The following is a 26,173-nucleotide window of genomic DNA, read 5'->3' as shown; positions in this document are numbered from 1 at the left end:
ATGTCTTGACTGATAGTATTTTGTAGATGATTATGAAGAACATCCTCCAGGAACTTTAAATGCAGGATGCAGCAGATGAAGCTGATAATGAAGACAATTGGGTGTGTTATTCAAGCCAAATTATGCTTTAAAGTGAATCAGCCGCCTTCTCGAAGAGGAAACACTTCTGTTCTGTTGTAGAGCATTTTAAACACATTTTCAGGCTGCATTTTTTTATAAGCTTCCACGTCCCTTCATAATGGTTTGTGTGACGAAGTAGAAATTGCTTTTGGAGACTTCAGGATGCCAAAATGACGCCAGCAAATGGATAAATTCACACCTGCAGCATTTGGTTTAGGTTTTACACTCATTTTCAGTTTTTATTGCTTTAATAAAAAGCCTCAGTTCAAGATGGTACATAATTCATACTTGACTCAAGTGGAGGAATTTTTTGGCAGTTGTTCCACAACTCCCACGATTTAAATACTGGAGTGGAACATTTTACTGATTCATCTATTCCAAAATGCCGGGCTGCAAACAAACCCAAAAAAAGATTTCCCCTTTGGAAATAATAAAAATCCAATGAACCGGTTCCAGATACTCTAAAACATTAGCTTACTCCTGCTTTTGTGCATTTGGGTTGCATCTGTTACCTCCTTACGCCATCAAACAAATCCGTCATTGTGACAGCTCAGTCGACCAAATAAACACACAGCAGGTACTTAAGCGCACAGTGTTGGCAGTCTACTTGCCGTCGACCTTAGCTTGCAGACCAAACGGACACGAAAGAAGGTCAGAAGGTGCTTACTTCACAGTGGTGACCTGTGGCTGGACTTGCACTGGGCAATGATGATGACAATGATGGAAGGTTAGGTAACATAGTTGGAACCAGGTCAATCTGGAATTGAATGCTGGGAAGTCGAGCTCTACACACACATGATCAGGCAAAGATCGTGGTGTGAGGCAACGTAAGTTGGGGAGTGAGCCTCAGCGAGATCTGCAGGTGTGGAACTAATGAGCTCAGTCGTAGAATATTGACTCAGGAGTAGAATAAAAAATTCCACAACGGCAGAAGAGTTGGCAGGAAGGATTGTGACAGAAATGACGACAAACATTTCGACTGTGTGTGTGAGTATGTGTGTCAGCTGTCAAAGTTGTGATTCATTCCCGGCGCTACCTGGGAGGTGTTCCAACACAGTTCTTGTCCCGGTCCATTTAATTATCCAGACCTGCAAAATATTTTGGGAAATACAGTGATCTCTCCCTACTTCATGTTTCGTTTATCGCGGCTTCTTTACATCGCAGATTTCTTTTTTTTTTCAAATTAAAAAAAACATTTAAAAGTCAAAATGAAATTTCTATATTGACGAACTGTGTCTAACCTTTAGGACAATGTAGTATTGCTCCAAATGTTTGTGGACATTCCTTTAGAAGTCCGTTTTCGTGTTAGCACGATCGCGAATTAGCATCTAACTCGTTAGCCTGCCCAGTACTTCTTGTTGGTGACCGTACTTCGCGGATTTCACTTATCGCGGGTGGTTTTTGGAACCAATTATCCGCAATAAACAAGGTATTACTGTATTAACTGTATTCTAGTAATGATTCTATGCTCAACAAAAGTGAATCTAGTCTGTACACAACAAAACGCAATGTTGATACTTTTATAATACCGTATTTTCCGGACTATAAGGCGCACCGGACTATAAGACGCACCTTCAACGAATGGCCCATTTTAAAACTTTGTCCTTATATAAGGCGCACCGGACTATAAGGCGCACCGTTAATGCATCATGTCAGATTTTTAATCCAAATCAAATCATTCTCCATTTTATCTTTTTTAATCTAACTTCAGACGCAACAAATTACTTTATAATCACCAAATAATGATCCATAGTCTTTTTGATTCATGATTCATAGTCTTCAGTGGGCCACTTATGATTGATTTCATGACACAATGCTTTGGGCCAGTTTAAATTTAGAAATTTGGTCCATATATAAGGCGCACTGGACTATAAGGCGCACTGTAAGCTTTTGAGAAAATTTTAGGTTTTTAGGTGCGCCTTATAGTCCGGAAAATACGGTACTAATTATTTATAATTATCTTGGGTTTTAAGGTAGATCTCCATGTCGAGTGGAGAGAATCATACTAAACACATACTGTAAAATTTGTATAATCGTTTCAACAAAAATGTATCTTTATATAAGGTCCACCTGACTTTTAAAGCACAATTACCCCAAGCAGGCTCAGGACATTCACATATTGTGTTCAACGGCCATACTGGCATTCTGTCTTTTATTACTCATGCACCTGTGTCAGTGTGACGCCAGCGACAGTCACGACTCGCACTGCCTCTAGACACAAAGACAAACTGAAAGTCGGTCAAAATAAAGTGCTCTTTGTCTTTTTTCCTTTTGGAGCTTCTTTTACAGTATATGAAGGTGTTTTTTTTTACAGGTGAGGAAGACAGCATATTGCAAACTATTATTGGAATTATTGGATGGAATGTGCGAGGTTAAAGCACATTGATTTTGTTGTTCATCTTCTCATTGGTGTGTTCCTGTCATCTATCTCACCATTATAGAGAGAATAAAGAATCACCTATCTTTCCTCTTCTATTGGTTTTATCATATAGTCAAAGTGGATGAGTGCACACAGAACAATGCAGTGAGGTTGAGGATTGATTGGTATAGAAATCCTGAAGCAGCATAACTGCTGTTAGTCATAATGACAGGAAGAAAATTACTCTTTGTAAAGTAGAAGATAATTTTCCCTTGTACTGGTGTCTAGCAGCATCTAAATTATGTTGATGTGATTTACAAATGAAAGATAATTAGTATATGTAATGAACTAACTGGGATGTGTAATGAGCTACATTGATGTTTTTATTCAACAGTTTACAGATACACTGCCATTGTTTCTACTAGTATCTGTAATTTAATTTTTAAAGTGGTCACTCATATTTTATATCTATTAAACCCTGAACATTGATTTGTATTTTATTAATGTTTTGGAGCTATTTGAGGTGAGGATGCCACGCCGGATTGAAAGTCTTAGAGCAACAGATGATGTGTTTTATCCACGCTACAACAATATAAGCATACACCAGCTGTTGTTGGGGTCTGTAAAATATATCAAAAGGTCTTGGTTTAGAAAGCAGAACAATTTTGCCCAACCCACACAACGGGGGGCACAATAGCTGAAAGCATTTCCACTATCAAAGATGTATTCACTATGCTGTCAGTTGTGTTTCTATGATTGCATCATTATGGTTGATGGGAACAATTCTGAAACCCCAATTGGAAAACTTCCAAGTATTTCTATTTTTTTTCCATTCTTTTACTTTGACTGCTTTGTTCATATGCCCAGGCAGAAGATAATTTGGCTGGGCCATACCTCCCAGAGATAAATCAAAATTATCAACACACAAACATTCAAAACGCAAGTAGGGTTGTAGTTTATGGAAGATTAAAGAAATCCAGAAGATTACCTTTATTAGACGTCCCACTGGGCATACCTTGCAAAATCCAATTTTTAAAGAATTCCTTGACAAAAAGGCATTAAAAAAAAAGCATACAACATACATCTGCAATAAGACAAAATTTTAGCCCCCCAGAAAGCCACAGAACCAAATGAAATATACAATGGGTAGCCTGGGGTAGGTACAGAACTCACAAAAATGGTGCATTTATGATCTTTCATAGCGTAGCACTCATCTGTAAGGCCATTGAGATCAGGTAACCATTGTTAAATTGTGTTGGGAGATTTAGTCCTCTGTTATACCTATTTATCATCCGGCTTGATGCTAGATATTTAATAAAAACAATATATTGATGAGACCGTAAAAGATTGAGGAAATTGAAAAAAAAAAGACAAGATAATCTGCATCACAGGATTGGGAGGGGCAGGAGCAGAGAAACGGAACTGTCCGTGGTGCTGATAGCACAGACACGAGACGTGTCTTGCTCAAGGACACTTTGATTTGGTCACAATGACTTTTTGGGTTGGGGGAAAATCAATATTTTGAGCAACAGTCTACAGTAGGGTTATTTTCCTATTACTGAAACATTAAACAATTTAGAGTGAAGTTACAGAGGCAGATTTGATCAAAGACACAGATTAAATAATTAAGTTGTTAGTTTTCAGTGACACACTACTGGAGCAAATAAAACTTGTGAAAATAAACCTTTGTCAAGCTAACATTCATGATTCTATTTAGTGGCTTTTATCATCTATCAATTTATAGTGAATAATACGAAACAAGGGAGGGGTAGTTGTTAAGTTTTAATGTTATTGTTTCTAGGAAACTCTGGGGAGGAGAAATTACTTTAGGAAGGGAGGAGACTAATTAGCAGAATAGAATCAGAAGGGCAAAGTGTGTGTGCATGTGTCTGTGTGTGTGTGTAGACATTGTCATCAAATTATTATTATTATAATTATAATTATTATTATTATTATAAATCTATAGTTAGCGTGGTTATTTGGACTGTTTTGGGAATTCAATGTTGTGAAAATCAACCACTGAAAGGCAGGGTGAGTGAAACCAGGTTGTTTTAGATAAGTGGGTGGTATGAAAATAGAAGCTCTCCTGTACTTGACCCGAGGACAAGCAGCTACCACCATTCTGCATATGAGTGCTGTCATAACTGCTGTTTAGCTCAAACAAACACACTGTAACTGCAGCAGTTGGAAGAGAGGCCGGGGTGCAGAGATGGTAAACAAAGTGCTTCAATTTGTACAGTTTAAACTGAGGGTTGGGTTTTCTATTCACTGAATTTTGAAAAAGCAATTATTGTTTGTTGACTGTGTTTTATTTCTGATATTATCGTACATGCCCAAGTCAGATCTTTTTTTTAGAGACTTTCACTGATAATGAAATAATTTATTGAAATTAAAATCCAATAATTATAATAAACTTAATAATAATAAAATAAAAGTTCTCATTTGCGTATGTTCTTAAAAACAAGTTTAAAAGTGTTGTAAAAGATGATCTCATAAATCCATGACTACTCTGTGACATTGAAAAAGTCTTTAAAGTAATGTGCAACGCTGAGTTTGATAAAATAGCATAAATACTGTACATTGTTTAATAGCTGAAGGCTGGGACAAAACATGGCGTGTATCTGCCACCCACTGACTCACAGATGGTGATGCTAATTGTGAGCACAGGCCTGAAGCACACATACGGTACACACTGTAGTCTCTCCACACTGTCAACTTTTTTTTTTTGAGTTAGAGTAACACTAAACGTTAGGGACAAATAACTTGCCCTAAACCTGAAAATGAATATAAAATTAATATGGTGCGGTGGTGAAAATTTGAGGGTGACATGTAATTGGATTTTCGCTCCCAAACCATTTATTAACTGTAGTGCTGCTGGCTAAAATTTTGAATTACTGATAAGGGCTAACGTGTCTGAGTGGGTTGAAAAGAGTGAAATTGTCTGGAAGAAAGCTAAAAGGTGACTGACTGCAGGTGTTGAGCGCTTGTAACAGAATGTGGGTGAATAACAGGAACAGTGACCCCGACTCCTGACCTGAAGGGCTCCAAGGAGATAAGACAACTCCTAATTTGGCAATGCAGCTGGGTCTTCTTGCAATCAGCCTTGCAACACAACTCACCCACATCTAACCAGAACAGAACATACACACACATAGTTAGACACACCCTTTCAACTAGCCAACACCGCTAGTGCCGTGAATTGCGCAATAACTCGCCACCAACCGTAATTTTGAAGACTTGCAACTTCTGGCATTGTTTTGGTATGAATCGCTTGGTCAAGCAAGCAATAGTCAACGCCAATAAATTATTCACACATAACAATGAACAATGCAGTATAAAACAAATAAATCAAAATAGTGAATAATAAACAGGAACATTTATTTTTCTCTGTAATAACGAGCCGAATATGAACATACATTCACAGGTAATTACACACATTTTGTTTTTACTTTTCCTTATTTACACAAACGCTATAAAGACATTATAAGCAGCCAATACACATCTTATTCTTTTGCATCTTTGGTGGAAAAAAATAGTAGTGACATTTCTGACGCGTGTTATGCTAATATTTCTACTCATGACATTGACATTGAGTAAACATGTTTTTTGCATTAAGTTAATTACTCAACAGAGTCAGGGTTTAATAAAATAAGATTGTTGACTTGTTATTCGGTGACACCAGAAACCATTATCGCCCACGTACACGCATCTACTCCCACACGCACACTCACAAATGCACGGACGCACACACACACATTTCCTCAGTGAAAGAAAGGGCATCACGTTTCTCACGCAAAGTGAAGGTTGCATTGATTTTGGAGAATTTTTAAAGGCCACGCTTACAAGAAGTAACAAATTCTAGTAATAAACCGTTGTGTTGAATATGTTGCACTTTTAAATCTCATGTAACTTGAAGTTCTGTGTTTGTTTTGGAATTGGGTGCATCTGGCCATTGGATGACTGTCGTGAGGTCTGTAAGGACTTTTAAGGACTTTAAAAAATGATGACGATTTTAGTCCCACTCCAAAGCAAAACTATGGAAATTGGGATTGGTGTATTACAGTAATTGAACCCATAGCTGCTTGTTAATGCTTGCTTTTGACCTTTTGGGGATACTTGATTTTTGTTTAAGTGCTGGCATGTTTTTTTTTTAACTACATAATTTGTTATTTTAGGGCACTTATGTGAACGTGAACATTTCCAAAACAAGAGGTTATTTGTGGAAGAGGCTTCCATGGCAACTTAAGTGACATAAAATGAGCATCATTTTCAGATAATTGGTGCACTTTAGAAAAGATATGTCTTTTTATTTGTACATAAGCAGAGGTGGTGGACTGGAGGGCAATATTAAATCGTGCTGATTTATGGGGACTGTTTTATGGGGACTCACAAAACAGAAAAGAATCAGGCAACTAGCAGAAGAGTGGCAGGTGGCTGTTTTGCAGTACTGCATGCAGTATCTGCAAATCTAATTCTGACTAAATAATCTTTTTATTATCCTTTATGTCGATGTGCTTCTTGCGCGAAAGATAATCAAAACTTATTTGAGAAAGTATCTCCTGTCACTTCAGCTGGGTTGTAATAGGACACTCAAGAATGAATCTGACAAAAACTATTACCGTGTGCCTCTTGAATTTCAGATAGATAGATAGATAGATAGATAGATAGATAGATAGAGAGAGAGAGAGAGAGAGAGAGAGAGAGAGAGAGAGAGAGAGAGAGAGAGAGAGAGAGAGAGAGAGAGAGAGAGAGAGAGAGAGAGAGAGAGAGAGACAGAGAGAGAGAGACAGAGAGAGAGAGAGAGAGAGAGAGAGAGAGAGAGAGAGAGAGAGAGAGAGAGAGAGAGAGAGAGAGAGAGAGAGAGAGAGAGAGAGACGGACGGACAAACAGACAGACCAATTTGCTATACACACAATTTGTTTTTCAGTTATCTTACTAATGTTTTTTCCAGATGCCTTTGTTGCAGTGTTTTTAACCGTCAGATAGCTTGTTACTGCCATCTTGTGTTACAGTTGCACTACCACATTAAGAGAAATAAAAAGTAGAGCGAACGACAGACTTGAGATAATAGAAATATAGGAAATGTAACAATATTTTTTTAAGGCGGCCAGGCCCACCTCTCTGCTTGTCAATAGTGATTTATTGGCTACCTCGGGGTAGCGTATTAAATAGTAGCCTACAGCTCTCTATGAAAAATGTCTTATTGCTGAAGTTTGTGGAACCTTACTTAGTAAATGTTTCACGTAGATATTCGCGTGTTTTGTTTTGAAAATCCCCGAAGGAAGCAGTACGTCGTAAACCCAAGGATAGTGTTGCTTGACAGTTATCCTCAAAGTCGTGAGACTGTCTCAACTCTCAGCTGTGGAGTGAGTGACTGTGCCGCCTGTCATCCCCCATGTCCCGTTCCTGCCGATGCTCCCCGACGCCCACCATCAGCGTTCACTCTCACCCCCGCTGAGAGTTTGCATTCTCACCGGGTCCTGCCAGCACCCTGCTCTCTTCGAAGTTTGAGCAACAAAGTTATCAACTTTATACACCTTTTCTGAATGACGGGCGGTCGTTTCGACTTTGACGATGGTGGCACCTACTGTGGAGGCTGGGGGGGCGGCAAAGCTCACGGCCACGGTGTGTGCACCGGACCCAAGGGCCTGGGCGAATATGCAGGCTCGTGGTCCAACGGCTTCGAGGTGGTGGGAGTGTACACCTGGCCCAGTGGGAACGTGTACCAAGGCTACTGGGCGCAAGGAAAACGACACGGACTCGGCGTAGAAACCAAGGGCAAGTGGATCTATCGAGGAGAGTGGACCCACGGGTTTAAGGGTCGGTACGGAGTGCGACAGAGCCAGAACACACCAGCCAGGTACGAGGGCACCTGGACTAACGGGCTGCAGGACGGCTATGGCATCGAGACGTACTCTGATGGAGGTAAGTTCGTGATACGGGCAGAAGATCCCAGAAGTGAGTTCCTCCTGGATATTATTATTGTTATTATTTGTTTTGAGAAAACAGAATTATTTAATTTTATTATTATCATTATTATTATTTGTTTTGAGAAAACAGAATTATTTAAAAGCTTGCATGTATGACTAATGAGTTATAACACTTTCATATAGTTAGTTAGTTAGTTAGTTAGTTAGTTAGTTAGTTAGTTAGTTAGTTAGTTAGTTAGTTAGTTAGTCCTAACCATTATGGTGCGGAAAATACGGTACTTTAGGAATCTATTGTTTCATACATGTATTTATTATGGAGGATTTTGGAGGGATCTGAAGTACTCATCCCATTTTTAGAAAATTTTAGAATGATTGTGGCTATTTGTCGTGTTGCTACTTTTGCGCTATATTCCGACTGTCTTGCACACTTGCTCCATTTTTGCTCCTCTTATTTCTTATGTTATTTGTTTATTTATTATTTATTCATCACTCTTATTTATTCATTGTTTGTGCCTTTTTGTTTTTATTTTTTTTGTGGTGTTTACTTGTATGTATATTGTGTACTATGTCTTGTCACCGTGGGATAAAGGGAACGTAATTTCGATTTCTTTGTGTGTCTTGGCCTGTGAAGAAATTGACAAAAAAGCAGACTTTGACTTTTGACTTTGACTTTAACAAAGACACATTTGTTTCAAAAGAAAGATTAAAGCGGGCTGAACATTGGCATTTATATGATAGCGTTGTGGCTGGGTGTAGGAAGAAGGAAGTTCACCCCTTGGCTACAAAAAGTCCATTAACAACAAAAGTCACTGTTTTCTATGAACAGACACTGGTTGATCCGCTAAAGTTTAGCAATTGCACGTCGCTGGTTGACCATCGTTTTGTTGCCGTGAAACGTAATCCCACACATTAAACATGTTGGCATTATGATTTACACCAGCCATAAAGCTTGAGGATGGCGCAGAAACACATGAAACAAGATCGGGCTGATCCTGTGCTGAATCAGATTCTGTGCGATACTCACAAAAGAGTCTTTACAGAATACTGGATTGGGGCATCTATCACAAACACTATGAAATGATCTAATATCAAATCTAAGAATGGGCTGATGTTGTCTTTAGATTCTCTGTAGCTGCAATCAGTTTGCATGTTAATAATGGTCAAATGTCATTTGAAACTTGCTACTCTCCTGAGGTTGTCCGTTTTATTTATAGACCCTGTACTGTATTGCTGACTGAACTCAGAGTGTGAGAAACATAGCTGATGGTTGCCACCATATGTTTTGAGCTTCTTAGTTGGCTGATCTCCATTGGCTAACTTGACATCAAGTATTTATTTCAGTGAAGAACGGCTACATTTACCTTTCCCAAAACGGAGTGCAGTTGACTTTTTGATTTATACCAATACCAGTCTTGCTAAGTAGTTCCTATCATGAGCTGTTGGTGACAAGTGTGAAATACCCAGGAACTAATATGATTCCCATCCCACTACATTCTGCCTTTAAGTTGTCTACACTATTACGTACATTAAGTTTGAGAAACCATTCTGTGTATGAAAGGCAATTAGCATATTAGTATTGTAAAAGCGAATAAGTAGATCATTTTCTAATGACAATTATATAAACTGCCCTCACCAATATGGTATTCTATCTCCAGCAAATATTTAGGACGTCTCCTTTTGCCAGCTTGTGGTTACATGAAACCTCCCTTCCTGGTCGAGCGGCATGTGCCTCTTTTGCACTCTCTCTTCATTTTTAGCACTGTTATACAACTCTGTCTCGCCGCTGGTCATATTTTACTTGGGTTACAGATCTAAAGATAATGCAGTCAAGGCTCATATCCCGCTGAGGTGCGAATGTCAATAATAATAATAATAATAATCAGATTTATATAGCACTTTTCTGGACACTCAAAGACGTTATTATTCATGCACTCACACATTTACCCTCAGCTGGTAGGACAGAACTTATGTAGCCACATCTGCCCTGATACCGTTTGGAAGTGTTAGCGAATGTAGCGAATGTATGTTCAGTTAGTGATTACTGGATAAGTACAGACTGGGGAAACGTTCGCGACCTTGAAAGAACCCTGAAACAAGGAATTTCAGTGACCCTCACAAAATATTTGCCACCCAGTTCAATATGGGCTTTAGATGTTTACCGTTTTTTTTTCCATGTATAATGCGCCCCCATGTATAATACGCACCCTAAAAATGGCATGTCGATGCTGGAAAAAAGCCTGTACCCATGTATAATACGCACCCAAATTTCGACTCCTACTTAAGTCCGTAAACGTAAAATTATTTCAGAAAAAAGATCATCTTTGGGAACAACGAGCAGGTGATCGAGCAAGCGTCTGATACGAGAGCATTGCGTTCGTATGGAGCGTGTTTGAAGTGAACAGCAGAGAAGAAAGGAACAAGGCAAAGTGTTGTGAAATAAAATATTACCTGTAATACGCATTTTGTTATTTGCTGATTGAAACTGCTAATTAAACTGTGAATTGAAACTAATAGGTAGAGAACTGAACTCTCGCTCTTTATATAGCTGACGTGTCTTGCGCATCCGTTCTGGGCATACTGTCATGGCGGCCTCCATATGATATCCGGTCTGCGATGGAGATTAAACAACAAACAATATTTGACAATAACACACCATCAAGGATTGCATCACCGCATCAAACGATGTGTCGTCAATTATGAATTTTACTGACTAAGTGTGTTGGGCAGGATGGCTGAATGCGATGCACGATTGACAACAAACAAGAAGAAAGGTGATTTCAAGTTTTATTTTGAGGGAGATTTTCTTCAAAAATTGTTGTACCCATGCATAATACGCACCCAAGATTTTAGGACAATAAATTCGTTCAATTTTGCGCATTATACATGGAAAAAAACGGTACTTTATTTGATTTTTTCTCTCTGTTTGTCATGTTTTGAATATGTTCAAGATAAAGATATCAAAGCATGTGAAGTGATCAACTATACTTGTAAGTGATGTGTTAATGATCAAGTAAAAATTTGTGAAGAAAAACATATATAAGTCGCTCCTGAGTATAAGTCGCCCCCCCACCCAAACTATGAAAAAAAACGCGATTTATAGTCCGAGAATTACGGTAATATTCTAATCCTGCATTCCAGAAAAGTGGGAAGTTGGACTTTTGCAATTTCCAACTAGGAAAACTGCACAAGAACACCCTTTTGAACTGGGAGGTCCGAGTTGCAAAAAAAAAAAATTCCCCGCCGGACTACAATGTGACATCACTCGACAATGGCGACCACATGGAGACAGTCCGTGAATGGTAAAACAATAACTTACAAGATAATAAACATATATTTAGCATTATTTATTATTACATTAATTTAGTTATTCAAAAAACTGACATTACAGCGTCATTTGTACTTGATATGAAAATATGCCGTTATCCACTTAGATGAAGTTATATGGGGAAATGAATGAAAAATTTTCAAGATATGATTGGTCATTATTCGCAAATTTAGGAAAATATGAAGGTTTACTGGAGGTCAAAATGTGTTGCGATAAACAAGAACAGCACCTTGAGGAGTATGTTTGGTTTTGGAAATTTTAGTTACCCAGTTTTCATTTATTTCCGTTAGTGCTTCACTTAGCTTTGGTTTAGTGGGATTAGGGATTTTTAGTTCAACTAGTGTTTTTTGGTTTTGATTATTTGGTCATTTGGGTGTCACCAGCTGCCCGCATTTTGCACATGTGGATATGTAGTAGTTTGTTTCTGCCTGAAGCCTATCCAAAAAGGAAGTTCTTAAAACGGCCACACTGAGCTGAAAGGTGGGCCATCTTGCTGGAAGTCCCATGCTGCCAATCTTTTCAACAAGCTGCCCTCAGGGGGTTGTCTTGCAATTATTTATCTGAGATTGAATTGGAACGTAACCAGTGGCATGCAGAGAGCCATGAGCGGCGTGGCGTGTGTGTGAGAAATTTCCACAGAAAGTTCTGTGAACTTCACTTGCAAGGTTCTATTCTATGTACTTCAGTGACTTCTCAGATCAAAGGAGATTTTAAATTATTATTTTTATTATTACTTCTACTGAGTCCTTCTACATTGAGATGCTACATTAAAAATTCTGATGAATTTGATTGATTCTCAATTTTTTTTTTTTCTTTGTCTTTCTTGCTCTAGGTACATACCAGGGTCAGTGGACTGGTGGGATGCGTCATGGATACGGTGTTCGTCAGAGTGTTCCGTATGGTATGGCATCAGTCATCCGCTCACCACTTCGAACCTCACTGGCTTCCCTGCGGAGTGAACACAGTAACGGCACAGTTTTACGAGACAGTCTATCTGACAGCCCTGCCGGCACCCGTGGTGGCTTTGTGCTCAACTTTCATTCAGATGGAGAAGGTTCTGAGAAAAAGGGTCTCTTTCGCCGTGGCTCTCTTTTTGGCAGCCTGCATCGATTGCGCAAATCCGATTCACGCTCATCCATCTCCAGTAAGCGCAGTTCAGCACGTAGTGAAACCACGATGAGTCGTATCAGTTCAAGTGATGCCAATTCCACCATCAGTTTCGGAGACGGAGACCCAGGTGATGACTTCTTGACTCTAGAGGACAATGTAGATGCCACCACTACCGAGTCCTACATGGGCGAGTGGAAGAACGACAAACGCAATGGCTTTGGTGTCTCCGAGCGTTCCAACGGCATGAAGTATGAAGGAGAATGGTTAAACAATAAGCGCCATGGCTATGGCTGTACTATTTTTCCTAATGGCACCAAAGAAGAAGGGAAGTATAAAAATAACGTATTGACCCGGAGTCTTAGAAAACAGTTCATCCCGCTGAGGAACACCAAAACTAAACAGAAAGTGGATCGTGCCACTGAAGGAGCAGTGAGAGCCGCTGCCATTGCCAGAACCAAAGTAGAGATCGCCATCTCCAGGTATTGTTTTTGTCACCCCTTCTCACTCATTGCCCAGTCCTTTCTAGGAAATTTACCTCCCCGGGTATATACTGCACATTATGAATTATTTGAAAGCTGGCCAATGGGTCACAATGATGTTGACAAGCTTAATTTATTGTATTTGCAAAATTGGACCATAAGTGACAGCCCTTATCCTCATTGTGTTTTTCTTGCTATCACTAAACTATGGACTTTTGCAGGACATCTCACACTCGGGCCAAAGCAGAGGCAGCAGATCAAGCTGCTCAGTCAGCTAGCCAAGACTCAGATATTGCAAGAATTGTGGCCAGAGAACTCTCACCAAATTTCCATCAGCCAGGTATCTACATCATTGGCACAACACTGAAAGAATTGATATTAGTCGATTATAGGAAGGTAAATTGATATTGATATGTTGGATAGTTTTCATGTGTTTGATTTAGTTTTGGGGAACTCTGTTGCAGGCCCCGACTATATACGGCAGAAATACAATGTACCAGTGGAAGTGAAGGATGTCCTTGAGGAGAGTAAAGTGGAGAAAACGCCATCAAGTAGCCCTCATTTCTACCGGAAAGGCACAACACCGACACATTCTCCATCTCAGAGCCCGGGCCCCAGTCCCACTCCCTCACCAACTCCCATCAATAAGTCTGTTTTCAGCAGTAAACCATCTGCCACTGTCAGTCCACCAAAGCCTCCTGGGAAAGTAACAGCTGAGCCTATAAAAGAAGGTAACATTTATTTCGATTGTTGTTTTGTCTACGTTGTGACTACCTGATGCAAAGTAGAATCTTTTGATGAAAGTAATAAAAATCTGCTTGCTGCTTTTGTATTTATTTATTTATTTATTTATTTATTTATTTATTTATTTATTTATTTATTTATTTATTTATTTATTTATTTATTTATTTATTTATTTATTTATTTAATGGGGTTAGTATACATGTCATATTTACATGTGATGTGTTTGTTTATTGTTGACCATATACAGGATACTCATGACACTTTCCTTCTTTTTACAAACCAGGCATTACCAAGGCAGCATCGCAGCTTTCTCTCAAACAGGAAGTGAGGCAACAAGCAGAATCATCATCACTTAAACCAGCCATACCAAATAGTGGTCCCCCTAATAATGGACAAATCCACGCCCAATATCATGGTTACTACGTCAAGGATGTCAAAATGCTGCCACCTGAAGAAACAATTCACCTGGAAGATGATTTTCACCCATCAAGCCTTGCGCGCTTGCCGCCCCCCGCCAAGCAAGTTTGGGCACCACCACCAAAAGTCATTCCCAGTCCTTCTCCAGTGCCACCAAAAGAGAACGTCAAAGCTCCAGAGTCTTCCAAGCAGAAAGCACCGGAATCAAATAAACCAAAGACTTTTGCAGAAACCAAGAAAGCAAGTGTGGAAAGTAGCCCCGATATTATTGAGGATAAGTCGGTAAGTGTTAACGCAATATGATCGATTTTTAAAGTTCCCTCATCTGAAAAGTGTTTTACTAGTATACAAAATAGTGGCCATCAAACTGCATGTTCATCTAAAGCAAACTCTTTTTTTAATTGCGGGCCAGATCGTAGTTATGGTTTCCCTCGTAGCGCCATTAATGACTATCTTATATTATTGCATACACACAACAGAATCCAGCATAAGAAAGTTTAACAATGTTCTAATTTATTTTCAAAGTGGGGTTTAAAAATGTTGCAATAGCTCACTATTATTAAAAGGGAAGAAAATTTAAAATTTGGGTATTTTAACAAGAAACATTGAGTTGACACACAAGGTCACATTTGCGGGCCACATAAAATGATGTAGAGGGCCGGATCCGGGCCTCGGGCTTTGAGTTTGACACCTGTGACCTAAAGAGAATGCAGGCACTGGTGGTGGATGTGTTTTGCCTGATATGCATAAGATCGTGTGCTAAGATCTCTGCTGCTAAATTGTATGCTCACCGCTCGCATCGTTGTTTGGAAATGCACCGCAAGCGCAAAATATGGTTGAAGTGTTAGCGGAAGCAAACATTTTACAAAAAGAAACATATTGCTCCGATAATTAGGGGGAAGCCATCAACCGATTAAAAGCCATGTTTTGTTACATGTATTGCTTTGGAAGTGTGTGGGAATATTTGTAGAATATCAATTTTTTTTTTTTTTTTTCCTCCACAGGGTCCCAACTCGATCTTGGTGGTTCTGGTGATGTTATTAAATGTTGGTCTAGCCATTATTTTTGTCCACTTCCTGACTTGACTAAATCTGAACTCAGGTGAGTAACAACAAAATACATTCTTTTTTTTTTTTAATCTTATAATTTCTGAAACTCAATTTTAATAATACCAATTTTAGTAACATTGCATTGGATTTTTTCATAATGAACAAATGTAAACATGCATGAATTGTTTCCAAATTGTGAAATGATGACTTCCTACATTGATCACAAGCTTTTCCGATCTTTCAGATTTTTTCAAAATTGTCACCCAAGCTGATAACTCTCCATCAGCCTTTTAAAATGGGTTCCAATCAGAATGGAAAAATATGGAGGATCGAAAATAAGAGGGGTGAGGAAGGAAAGAAGAAGCTGGCGCAAGAAGAAAGAAAGCAGCGGTAGAGAAAGATGAAACCAACGCTATCACCACAGTCTCCGGATGGACTGAACGGCTGTCTCTGGTGCTCGGCGCAACCTGATTGGACCGGGGATGATTTGCAATTCCACTTGCACAGTGAAAGTTGAAGCAAGTGGTCGCTGGTCGGAAATAGGAAGGGAGAAAATAACACCTGAGACTCAACTTTAGATTCTCAGACAGATTTCAAAACTACAGCACACATGGACAGTTGATAATGAATGTGCAGACTTTGCAGTCTTTTTTTAAATGGCCTCTGTTTTATCTCCATTTTCACTGAGCAATTCTTGAAACTTGGAAGTGCTTCAGTGCTGCAATAAAGTTTGTGCCTCATCCATTTCTTTGAAGAAAATGATTCTTTTGGGTGATTTATTTTGTCGGTGTTTTATTGAAATTATTGCTTTTTAGTTATGGTTAATACACAAGTGCCTTTTTTCCACATTTATGCCATTTAATTAATTACAACAGTGCACTTCAAGCTTTATGAAGCCAATCTACACATTGAATCAATCATTTGATGGTAAGTATGGAAATCAAGTTTTATTGCTGGTGGGAAAAGTATAATGTATGAGCTTTTATTAAATTTCACAAAAATATCTGTACTTGAACACATTTGTGCATGTCTGACTGTGTTACATTTGTGTCCGACTGTGTATGGGTGGGTGTGTTGTACACTGGATATGTTCATAGATGCACTTTGAGCTGACGAATGTCGACAGCTGCCTTACTATTTTACAGAGTGACGTGTTGATGGGTGAAAAGGGCCCAAGCAGGAATGTGAAACGCTTGGCAGATTCTCTCCCTGCTGGGTCCTAGGAGAATGGATTTATTTCTATCAGCCTCTCTATTGATCTGCTTTATCTGTATGTGGCTTTGTTAAGGCCTATCACAAAGTTCCCAGTTAGTAACTGACAACAGGCAAATAAATGCAGCACCTGTATTTTCTTATTTGGACTTGTTCAGTGATTGTATTGTGCTAAGTATTACCTAACTACACAGAAAATATGCAACATTTAGTGAGTTAAAATATTAGCTACAGTATGTCACACCTTTTTGGATGTTAAACATGCATGCATATAATTTGCTTCTTTTTTACGTGTTGGAGCTCAGTGATCTAAATAGAGTAGCTGGTGGTGTTGTTGATTTTACTCCAGGCAACAACAACAACAAACATCACACATTAGAGTTGTGATTTCATATTATGGGAGGAAGCTCAAGTATGCAAACCAAAGCAAGCATGGGGATAGTATGCAATCTCTAAACCGGTGTTTCTCAAACGGGGTAATTGTGGTGGTACCCCAAATAATCATTGCTTTTACAGTTCAGTTGTATTTATCATAATTTTTAGTACAATACATTTGCATGTGATCTTTTCATTGTTTGTTTTTTATTTTGACGCTAAAACACTTAAAAACGTACACCCACAGTAAATTTGAAGGTGTTCTTGAACCATTTGGAGTATCTGCATAGTATTGCTGAAAGATAAAGATGACACTTTGATTTTTTCTCCTCAACAGTTAGAAGCTACTGCCTCTGAATAATGGTTTGAATATACACAAAAAAAACATAATTCTGTTGTATTTATTTATCAAAACATTTGCCAGGAAAATGAATGTAGGATCATTCTGGATCATCTATTGGTGGGACATGCCTGGAACAGCTCACCAGAGAGGCGTCGAGGAGGCATCCTAATAAGATGCCAGAGCCACTGGTCAACATTTTTTGCAGTTGCCACTGACCTCCGATGGCATATTGAAAGATAGCTGTTCAATGCTTGGGCTGGTAGACCTTCCGTATATGGTAATAATGCTTCAACCTTAACGTCTATAACTCTTTTCTAATTTGCATATTATTTACCATACATTTACCAATTTGCATATTTATTTTTTCTATATTGTTTTATTTGTGTAATCATAATACATTTAAAAATCAACTACCTGATCTATGTTCACAGATATTTAAAAAAGATATATTGTTAGATAAAGGTTGGTCAGCCAGTTACTTAGGTGTATACTAATTACTAAGTCTGGTTTTTTTCCATGTCCCTTGAGGAAATAGACGTAAATACTGATCTGGCACTCAATCATTGTCTAGTTGTCTGACAACTTGTCATAGTAATTGTTTCAAATGTAATATATCAACATAATAAGTTGCAAAATAATTGATCATTGTTTTATTGTTCATTGAAAGCTTTAATTTGTGATTTGTATTTGCAGATAAATATGTCTTTTGGACTGGTGATGCCATGATCATTTATCAAGTGGAGCTAGATGTGTATTTTGAAAGTATTGAGAGGTGACAAGAAAGAAAAGAAATTATTGTTAGCTAAGGAAAGTGTTTGAGATGCCTTTTTTCTTCGCATGATTGTTCAGAATTTCTTTATCTTCTTTACTTGCCTTGTTTGCAATTTTTGATTTGCAATGTTGTTAAAGCATTTGTATTATGTTTTTATATATTTTTTTACAATTTTTGTTTCCAGTTTGCTTGTACTTTAGTGTTTGTGGAGTTTAAGATCAGGTGGATGTTTGAGATTATTTGTCATTTTTCACACATCCTGAGTGTTGTTAGTCACCTAATTGTTGAACAGAGGCTGTGATGTACCGAAGTCAAATTCCTTGTTTGGCATGCTCAAACATGGCGAAAAAATTCTTGAATCTTGTGTGATTCGAACTTCAGGGCCAGAATACAAAGCAGTGTAGATTTCCAAATTCTAACTATCAAAGAATCCACGAGCCAGAAAAGAAAGGGGGGGGGGGGGGGATCGATTGTCTTTCTGGTGGTTTTGTCAATAAAATCCAGATTATTACATATAACAAAATAATGCATAGTTAGATCATATTTGAGGACTCCAAAAATAGTATAATCACTGAAATTGCATTGCATTTTGGAAAATGAACAAAAAGACTAGATGCGTAACAATTTGGAAGCATATATTTAACGGATTCTGCTGAAACCTGTTAGCTGTACATTACATAAGATCATGGTCTTTCCATACAATCTGGTTTTAAGGTAAAAGGCTTGTCATAGCCCATAAGGTGGTTGTAATCCTGAGGGAGAAGAAACAAGTCAGGGTTCACTAGCAGCCCTGTGTTGTTAGCGTAGAAGGTGGTGAACATCTTGCTGACAGCTGGTGTAGTGACCTGCTTCTGGTGAAAAACTGTCCTTCGCTCCGTGAGGAAAACACTGTAGGTTACCGCAGTATAAGTGTCCTGGTCTGGGTTGTGGTACAGACGGATTACGTAACCCTTGGTAACGAAGTGGAGGAGCACAGGCGTAAGGAAGGTAAAGAAGCCGATAATACCGCAGAAAGCCACTTGCAGGGCAAGGTCCTGGACTCCTAGTCCGGTTTTCAAGAAGATCTGTGGCATGAGACAGAGACTGGCTCCACTTGTGCTGTAAGAGAATAATTTCACCCCTGATACGAGACAAAGAGAAACAAAAGAAAAATAGATACGTTAGGCATGGGCGCCTACTCGCTGGACCACATTTACTCCGACAAACACAAAGTTCGGATGTCTCAAATTTGTTTAATTCTCCCCACCCCTGGTTTACAATGACTACCGATATCACAAATACATATTTTACCCTTATATCAAGTTGGGCGATTACAGCATCCGTAAATAGCAAAATTTATTTAGCGACTATTTTTGCTCGGTCATCTCACTTGCAGGTTAACTCAAGGATAATATAAAGTAACTCACCAAGAACTGCAGTTCTCAAACTGCCTGTGTAAATCAGATTCCCATCATCTGATTGGGTCCCAGTAGTTAGAAAAGACGCTGGAGTGTGAGACTGTGTCTGCAAAAAAAAAAAAAACATGACTATTTATTATTCATCATTCCTTTATTATATTGTATGTCCTGGTTAACCCATATCATATCCATCCATGTGTATTTTAATTAAAGTTAATATTCTACAGCGTATATATACTGTATCTTATAAAATACGTTAAGATTTTAGACACGAGCGGCACGTCCATCACGAATTTAAATTCAGAATGAATCCTTGACATATCGAACTCGGTACCTTATATTTCAGATTAAGCGATGACCTTCTGACGGCATGGAAATGGTTTATCCTCGGTCGGCCGAAATTAGACACGCGCCACACGGCTTCACGTCGAGTGGCAGCAATGCATGTTGTACTGATCGAATTAGTAATGAAACAAACACGCGTCCTTAACATTCTATTAAGAGAATAAAGCATGTTTTCCTTGTAAATGACACCTAAAGATTAATTGAATATCAGAAGCGCCGAATACTAAAAACAACTTCCGTCTTTTTCTTCTTCTACGCGGAATCTCTTCTTCGCTTTTCCAAGGGAGGAATGACGTCACATCGAGTGTCCAGAGCATAGAGATATATGATTACCAAGACACCACCTTGAACCATTCGCAACGATTATTATGTCTTGTTAGGCTACAATCAATTAATTTGGAAATTGTTTGGCTTTGTCTTTAACAACCATGGATCCGTACAGTGTGGTTATTTCTGTAACCCGAGATAGACCTCTATTTTAGGTTATTCTATAGACCTAATATAGACTTCTAAATTAGGTCTACACATAGACCTAATATAGACGTCTATTTTAGGTCTATAGAATAACCTAAAAAAGACGACAAATTTAAAGCCATTAAATTTGAAATATTGAACCCTAAACCAGCTGTAGGTTGTATAAATAATGAACACAGGTTGCATTGCTTTGTTTTAAACAACCATCGATCCGGGTAAAGTGTGGTATAATTTAATAATTGTTTCATAACAACATATAACCAGTATGCTTGTTTACAGTCAAGCTCCTCTGAGGACGAACTAAGTCACCATTGCTGTAGAGGTTGTGTGACAGAAGGGAGGAACACAACTTTATTCCATGACTGCCTGACAACAACTGTGGCTAGAGGTCATCAAAGAGCATAACATCACGAAGGACAAACACATCACCCTAACTGTAGGCCTGCTGGGTGAGGCCTGCTACTGACCTCTGCCACAGTAGCGCATTTTGCAACTTTTTTTTTACTGGCTTGTCATCACCTCTTTTAGCACCCTCATCATCCATCTCTCCACCCATTTCTATGCTAAATCTCTTTGCTGTGCTGTACAATAATTTTAGAACTGTCACCCACCAAGCAAAACCACCACAAAAATGAATCAAAATAAATCTTAAATACACTGACTGCATTAAAGGACAGCATTTATGTTCCAGAGCAATAAATCAATGCTTTAATATACACCAGTACAACATCTATTTACAAAAGTAGCAAGACTTCTACATTAATATTTAAATATACACTATGTACATTTTGTCCCATGTAATGAAGTTATGTTTTGGAACATCCAAACAATTAATAGTTAGATTTCAATTTGTATCTAAAATCTATGTCATATGTTGGTTGAAGGATTCCCAATCCAGCACGTGACTGGTCAAGAGGTGGGACTTTGATGGCAGGGTCCAGAAGTTCCATTTCAAAGTAAGCCAGAACTAAAGTCAAGAACTGCTTAATTTCATATATGGCAAAAAATCTGCCAGGGCATTTGGTGACCCCAGATCCAAAGGGCATGTAGAAGTAGCGTAATTTCCTGCCATTGCGATAGAAAGTAGTTTTCTCCTGACCAACTTCATCCAGAAATCGGTCAAATTTATATTCCTGCAGATTCAAGAGGACAGAAATAGCCAATAAGCAAACTTTGCATTATATTACGCTGATCTTGTTGTTATATATCAAGTTTGAATGCTTCTTACATAGGGATCTTCATAGATTTCTGGATCGTAGTGCAGCATAGGAGGATAAAGGGCTATGACATCATCTTTGCGTATATGATATGCTTCCTGGTTGTCAAGGTGAAGTAAAAAGTCCTCTTTGGCAACTCGCACGTTCATGGAAGCACTGGATAGACGCATGGCTTCCTTTATGATACTGTCTGTGATTGAAAGATAGATCGATATAATATAAACATGAAAACATCAAATGGATTTGCAACAGTTTTCTTGAATAAAGTCTGAAGTGTTAAAATGTTAATAATAATTGACTTATTTATTGCAATGAACTCACCCAAAACAGGCATATTGTCCAGTTGGTCCCTTTTCAGGTTCAATGTGGGGTCACTCGGGTTAATGGTCTGACCCGATGACTCCAGAACTCTTTGCACCTCCTCACGAGCTGCTTTCATTGCATCTGGACTTCTACAAACAGATATAGGAGCAATGTGTTTACTGTTGCATGTGCAGTATTTTTGCTTCTTTATTATAGGTAAACAACAACATTCTTGATATAACCGAATCAATTTGCTTTATTTGCAGGGATACAATCAATAATAGGAACTTGATTATGGCTTTTGCACACTACTGGAGAAATTGATTAAACAAATAAATTCATAAAATATATACATAACGGTGAGTCATTAAAAAAAAAAGAATTTGTCATACCTTATCATGTAAAAAAGACTCCAAAAGGTTGCAGGCAATGTATTAGCCTGTGAAGCCCAGAGCAGTGCAACATGAGTTCTGGCCTTGCTTACATCATTGAAGGTAGATAGCGAATCGTTAAGGATCATCCTCATAGAGATCAGATCCGAAACATTCTCCCTCTTGGATAAGTTTTCAGCATGCATTGTTTTTGCTAGATTCTACATATTTTTAAGAGAAAAAAAAGGCACAGAAATACCAAAATGAATTTTTACATCATCGAGACAGAAAATCAATGGGTTATCATTTCATCCATTCAATTTCTTGTCAAGATTGCCACTGACCTCTCTTGCACTGTAGGCACTCTTAAAGACATGAATAGGGAGACCAGCCACCAAAGCTGGGAAGATTTTGTCAAACTCCTTGAAATTTTCCAACGCATTCAGCACCAAGGCTTTCTGAGCTGCCTGCCGGGCTTGGCATTTATCCCTACCAAGATCTTTACCGAACAATGTAAGATAGCCTGACTCAAACATCACCTGGAAAACAAAATTTAAAGCAGACCAAATTAGTTTAATCAACTCTGTGCTATGTGGAGTACAAATGGAAAGTTATTCGCTTACCTTGTAGCAAAAAGCAAAAATGCCATCTACTTCCCAGCGATCCATGCTGGGACTGAGAGTGTTGGACTTCAACATTACGTCTTGGAGATGCTCCATCATGCTGTCAATTAGCGAGGGCAATGCCTCACCTTGCAAAGTCTTCAAAAAAGTCTGGTGGAGATTTTCTGTGGTGTGGCCATGTCGAGGGTCAAAACTATCATGGCCAAATGCCTGGTGAGTTAGTTGACAATAAAAATGTATTTAAAAACACACATTACAAGTAAAACAAACATTTACAAAAATGTTAGAGCTTCCAAATGGTATAAATGTACCTTTACTGATGTAGCAAAGTGGAATTTCCTCCAGTCCAAGTGTCTACCTTGTCTGATGACTGAGTGGTAGGAGAAGGGGTCACACAGGAAATGAATGTACTGGCCCGCAATCTTGCAGGTGAAAATGTGGCCATACTTCTTCTGACGGCTACGGAGGAACTGGAGAGGGTTGGCTCCAAATTGCAGAGCACAACCAAGGTATGGTATCAAGCCATTTTCAACTGCGGGCTCTCCAGACTGCCTGTGGACAATGAAATAAACCAGCAACTTTATTTACTGAGTCACTATTAGAAAGCTTAAACTAACAGAGGTTTTGTTTTAGCTTGATAATTGATGTTTTGAAGGCTTGCAAAGGCAACATTCGCACTTCCAGTCAATTACTTTCCAAAATCAGATACGTCAAGAACAAATTTTAACCAGCGATGGCTTTATATCCAAAAATGTATTTTTGACACTCATTTGAAAAAGTATCTCATTTTTGAGGTATCATAAATGCTTTTCTCTCAAATTTTGTGCACCCAAATTGAATATAGTCTTACCTGCGTCGTGTCCCCACAGCCAGCCAAAGGATGCAGCAGAACCCCACCAGCACTGCCCATATCAAAGCGATGCTTATTATCATATTGGCAACAGTATGGGATGTTCCAACAGAATAAAAGGCTTTCCTGCAGTTGTTTGACAAGAGATCAAAATTGTGTAATCAATCAGTAGTTTTAAATGTGCATGATCACCATGAGAGTGATGACAGATTCACATGTAGGAGGTTTTTATAACACATTGTGCCTTGGGGTGGGCCCAAAGGCGGACCAAAAATTTGCATTATGTCATCACTGAATATGAGCCGGGTGATGATTTGTCACTATTTCTTAGTCACTCCGATTGCACCAGATTGTCTATTTATACTCTTTAAATAACAATCCCCTATGTGGAACGTTATTAGATCTTGTAAGTGATTTTAACTCATTTGTAATACCCTCTACAATCAGTCAAAATGACTTTTCTAACAAACACATGTGTGCAATGACTGAGTGGGCTTGTGTGGATGATGGCCTTGACCAGAGTCCATGGACAGTGTTACCTGAAAGACATAAGGGTTGGTAAATAGATTCAAGGTCTCCTCTTTGCGCTTGTTTTGTTTTCAATGTAACTATGTGTGATGAGGCAGATGGGGGAACAGCATGTGATATGTACTTTATTCAATTCTGCGTATCCAGCAAACACGTGTGTGGGGATAAATTCTAACTGTAAAATACACAGACACACAACCTAATTTTAACAGACTACTTTGGAGAAGGGGTCGTTTGTTAGCCCTGTTGGGCAAATTACTTGTAGTTAGTTACAGTTAATAATTTAATTACTTCTTCATAAATGTAAATGTGCATGACGCTGTGCGTTACAATGTGCATTACGCTGTGCGTTACGGTGTGCGTTAACGGTGTGCGTTACGCTGTGCATAGCGCTGTGCGTTGCGCTGTGCGTTGCGCGTTGCAAAATGTAATTAGTTACAGTAATTAATTTAATTAATTCTTCATAAATGTAAATGTGCGCTGCGCGTTGCGCTGCGCGTTGCGCTGCGCGTTGCGTTAAACTGCGCGTTGCGCATTACGCTGCGCGCTACGATGCGCGTTACGCTGCGCATTACTCTGTGCGTTACGCTGTCCGGTCCAAGTCACGTCCAAATTTGTTTTGTTAAATAGTTTACTTTGTTGCCTGTTGTTTTAACTTGTCATCACCGAAACCCTTGTCTTGTTGCCACAGCTCACAGTTAGAATCCCTTTTGGTGTTCCTTTTTTAAAAAAGATTTTCTGCTTTGACTTTGTCAAGACTCTCCCTTTTGGAGCACTTTTTGAACTTTTTGCAGTCTTTTTGTTCCCCTGTCTGTTTGTGCTTTGCTTGACTTTTTAATTCATTTAAATAAAAATTATTTGATCAAAGTAACTATCTGTCAATCTTATGAAAGGTCACTTGAAATATACAGATCTTCACTCGAAAGACCTGATTGGAAATTGGATTGCGGCGCTGTAAATGCTGATAAAGAGTGATATGTATTATCCTTGTGAATTCAGCTGGTCCACTTGTCAAGGTCAAGGCTGCAGTGATTGACTGACGGAGTGAGTTGTATTATTCTCTTGGCATTCGCAGTTGTGTGACCTTTGTACCCGTGTAACCGAAGCTATTGCAACATTGAGGACTCCATGACTTTACTGAGACTCGTTTGAAAAAAACTCCAAGCCACACTTCTGCTAAAACATCAAGAGATTTGAAAATTGTCATTGTAAGATTAGTTTTTCTTCTTTTTTTTTTTTGCATTTAATGCAGTTTGGCTGTCTTACACATTGGTATCAATGAAAATTGGTCAACCTATATATTATATGTGTCATAGAATGTTTTACCATAACAAATAATCCTCTCAGGCTCATCTTATTCACCCATACTGACCTCACTCCAGTCATCTGTTGTAGTTAACATGAGTTCACACTCAAATAACCTGGAATGGCCCTCCCTCTTTTAGGTCACTATGGGCTAAATTGAATCTGACTTTATGGAGCTCTGGATTGTTGACACATGAATTGTGACACATCCACTTACTGTACATGCCCAAATTCAGAAGTGGAGGTTTCCAGGGGGTAGAATGAAATGTTTTAATTATGTTACATTAAACATGACCAGACTAAAATGTTGTTTGAAAGCTAGTGATTTATTTGTGTCTTGCAAAAATGATGAATTAGTCATCCACCAAACTAAAAGTTGAACGCAGAATTTGAATGCCTTTATTGTCATTACAAAATACCCCAAAAATGTACATCTTAAATATCAAGACAACATAACAGCATTGGAAACACATTGGTCATTATCAAAATAAACACAAAATCATTGAATAATTTAAAAGCAATTCT

At 38.6% G+C, this 26,173-nt stretch overlaps 3 protein-coding genes across 3 annotated transcripts; 1 reads left to right on the top strand and 2 right to left on the bottom strand.

Moving 5' to 3' along the window:
• Positions 1-7,821: 7,821 nt before the first annotated feature.
• Positions 7,822-16,292, top strand: LOC133165645 (junctophilin-1-like). The gene is made up of 7 exons (XM_061295467.1): positions 7,822-8,404; positions 12,567-13,323; positions 13,545-13,663; positions 13,788-14,054; positions 14,351-14,766; positions 15,489-15,585; positions 15,778-16,292. The coding sequence occupies exons 1-6, from the start codon at positions 8,026-8,028 to the stop codon at positions 15,567-15,569; spliced, it is 2,019 nt and encodes a 672-aa protein (XP_061151451.1). The 5' UTR covers positions 7,822-8,025; the 3' UTR covers positions 15,570-15,585; positions 15,778-16,292.
• A 2,561-nt stretch (positions 16,293-18,853) lies between these two features.
• On the bottom strand, positions 18,854-20,259 carry tmem70 (transmembrane protein 70). Its single transcript, XM_061295468.1, has 3 exons — positions 19,967-20,259; positions 19,642-19,738; positions 18,854-19,355 (listed from the first exon to the last, which is right to left on the bottom strand). Exons 1-3 carry the CDS (start codon positions 20,144-20,146, stop codon positions 18,919-18,921), a joined length of 714 nt encoding a protein of 237 aa, XP_061151452.1. The 5' UTR covers positions 20,147-20,259; the 3' UTR covers positions 18,854-18,918.
• A 455-nt stretch (positions 20,260-20,714) lies between these two features.
• LOC133166184 (cytochrome P450 7A1) lies at positions 20,715-24,003 on the bottom strand. Its single transcript, XM_061296230.1, has 8 exons — positions 23,816-24,003; positions 23,277-23,517; positions 22,966-23,175; positions 22,687-22,881; positions 22,364-22,563; positions 21,990-22,120; positions 21,680-21,858; positions 20,715-21,584 (listed from the first exon to the last, which is right to left on the bottom strand). Exons 1-8 carry the CDS (start codon positions 23,896-23,898, stop codon positions 21,282-21,284), a joined length of 1,542 nt encoding a protein of 513 aa, XP_061152214.1. The 5' UTR covers positions 23,899-24,003; the 3' UTR covers positions 20,715-21,281.
• Between the last annotated feature and the right edge of the window lie 2,170 nt (positions 24,004-26,173).

Source organism: Syngnathus typhle, linkage group LG13, assembly GCF_033458585.1.
Source record: "Syngnathus typhle isolate RoL2023-S1 ecotype Sweden linkage group LG13, RoL_Styp_1.0, whole genome shotgun sequence".
In the NCBI taxonomy this organism is placed as follows: domain Eukaryota; kingdom Metazoa; phylum Chordata; class Actinopteri; order Syngnathiformes; family Syngnathidae; genus Syngnathus; species Syngnathus typhle.
The sequence above is the reverse complement of the archived record's forward strand: the minus strand, read 5'-3'. Positions and strand labels throughout refer to the sequence as shown.

What these genes read in the sequence shown, in the direction of transcription:
- LOC133165645 (XM_061295467.1), top strand. Translation starts at nt 8,026, where the DNA reads ATGACGGGCGGTCGTTTCGACTTTGACGATGGTGGCACCTACTGTGGA. An exon ending in CGAGACGTACTCTGATGGAG is followed by an intron (nt 8,405 to 12,566) that starts GTAAGTTCGTGA and finishes TTCTTGCTCTAG; the next exon opens with GTACATACCAGGGTCAGTGG. An exon ending in ATATTATTGAGGATAAGTCG is followed by an intron (nt 14,767 to 15,488) that starts GTAAGTGTTAAC and finishes TTTCCTCCACAG; the next exon opens with GGTCCCAACTCGATCTTGGT.
- tmem70 (XM_061295468.1), bottom strand. Translation starts at nt 20,146, where the DNA reads ATGCTTTATTCTCTTAATAGAATGTTAAGGACGCGTGTTTGTTTCATT. An exon ending in CGCTTAATCTGAAATATAAG is followed by an intron (nt 19,739 to 19,966) that starts GTACCGAGTTCG and finishes TTTTTTTTGCAG; the next exon opens with ACACAGTCTCACACTCCAGC. An exon ending in TTTGAGAACTGCAGTTCTTG is followed by an intron (nt 19,356 to 19,641) that starts GTGAGTTACTTT and finishes GTCTCGTATCAG; the next exon opens with GGGTGAAATTATTCTCTTAC.
- LOC133166184 (XM_061296230.1), bottom strand. Translation starts at nt 23,898, where the DNA reads ATGATAATAAGCATCGCTTTGATATGGGCAGTGCTGGTGGGGTTCTGC. An exon ending in ACTTTGCTACATCAGTAAAG is followed by an intron (nt 23,176 to 23,276) that starts GTACATTTATAC and finishes CTAACTCACCAG; the next exon opens with GCATTTGGCCATGATAGTTT. An exon ending in TTTTTGCTTTTTGCTACAAG is followed by an intron (nt 22,882 to 22,965) that starts GTAAGCGAATAA and finishes TTTGTTTTCCAG; the next exon opens with GTGATGTTTGAGTCAGGCTA.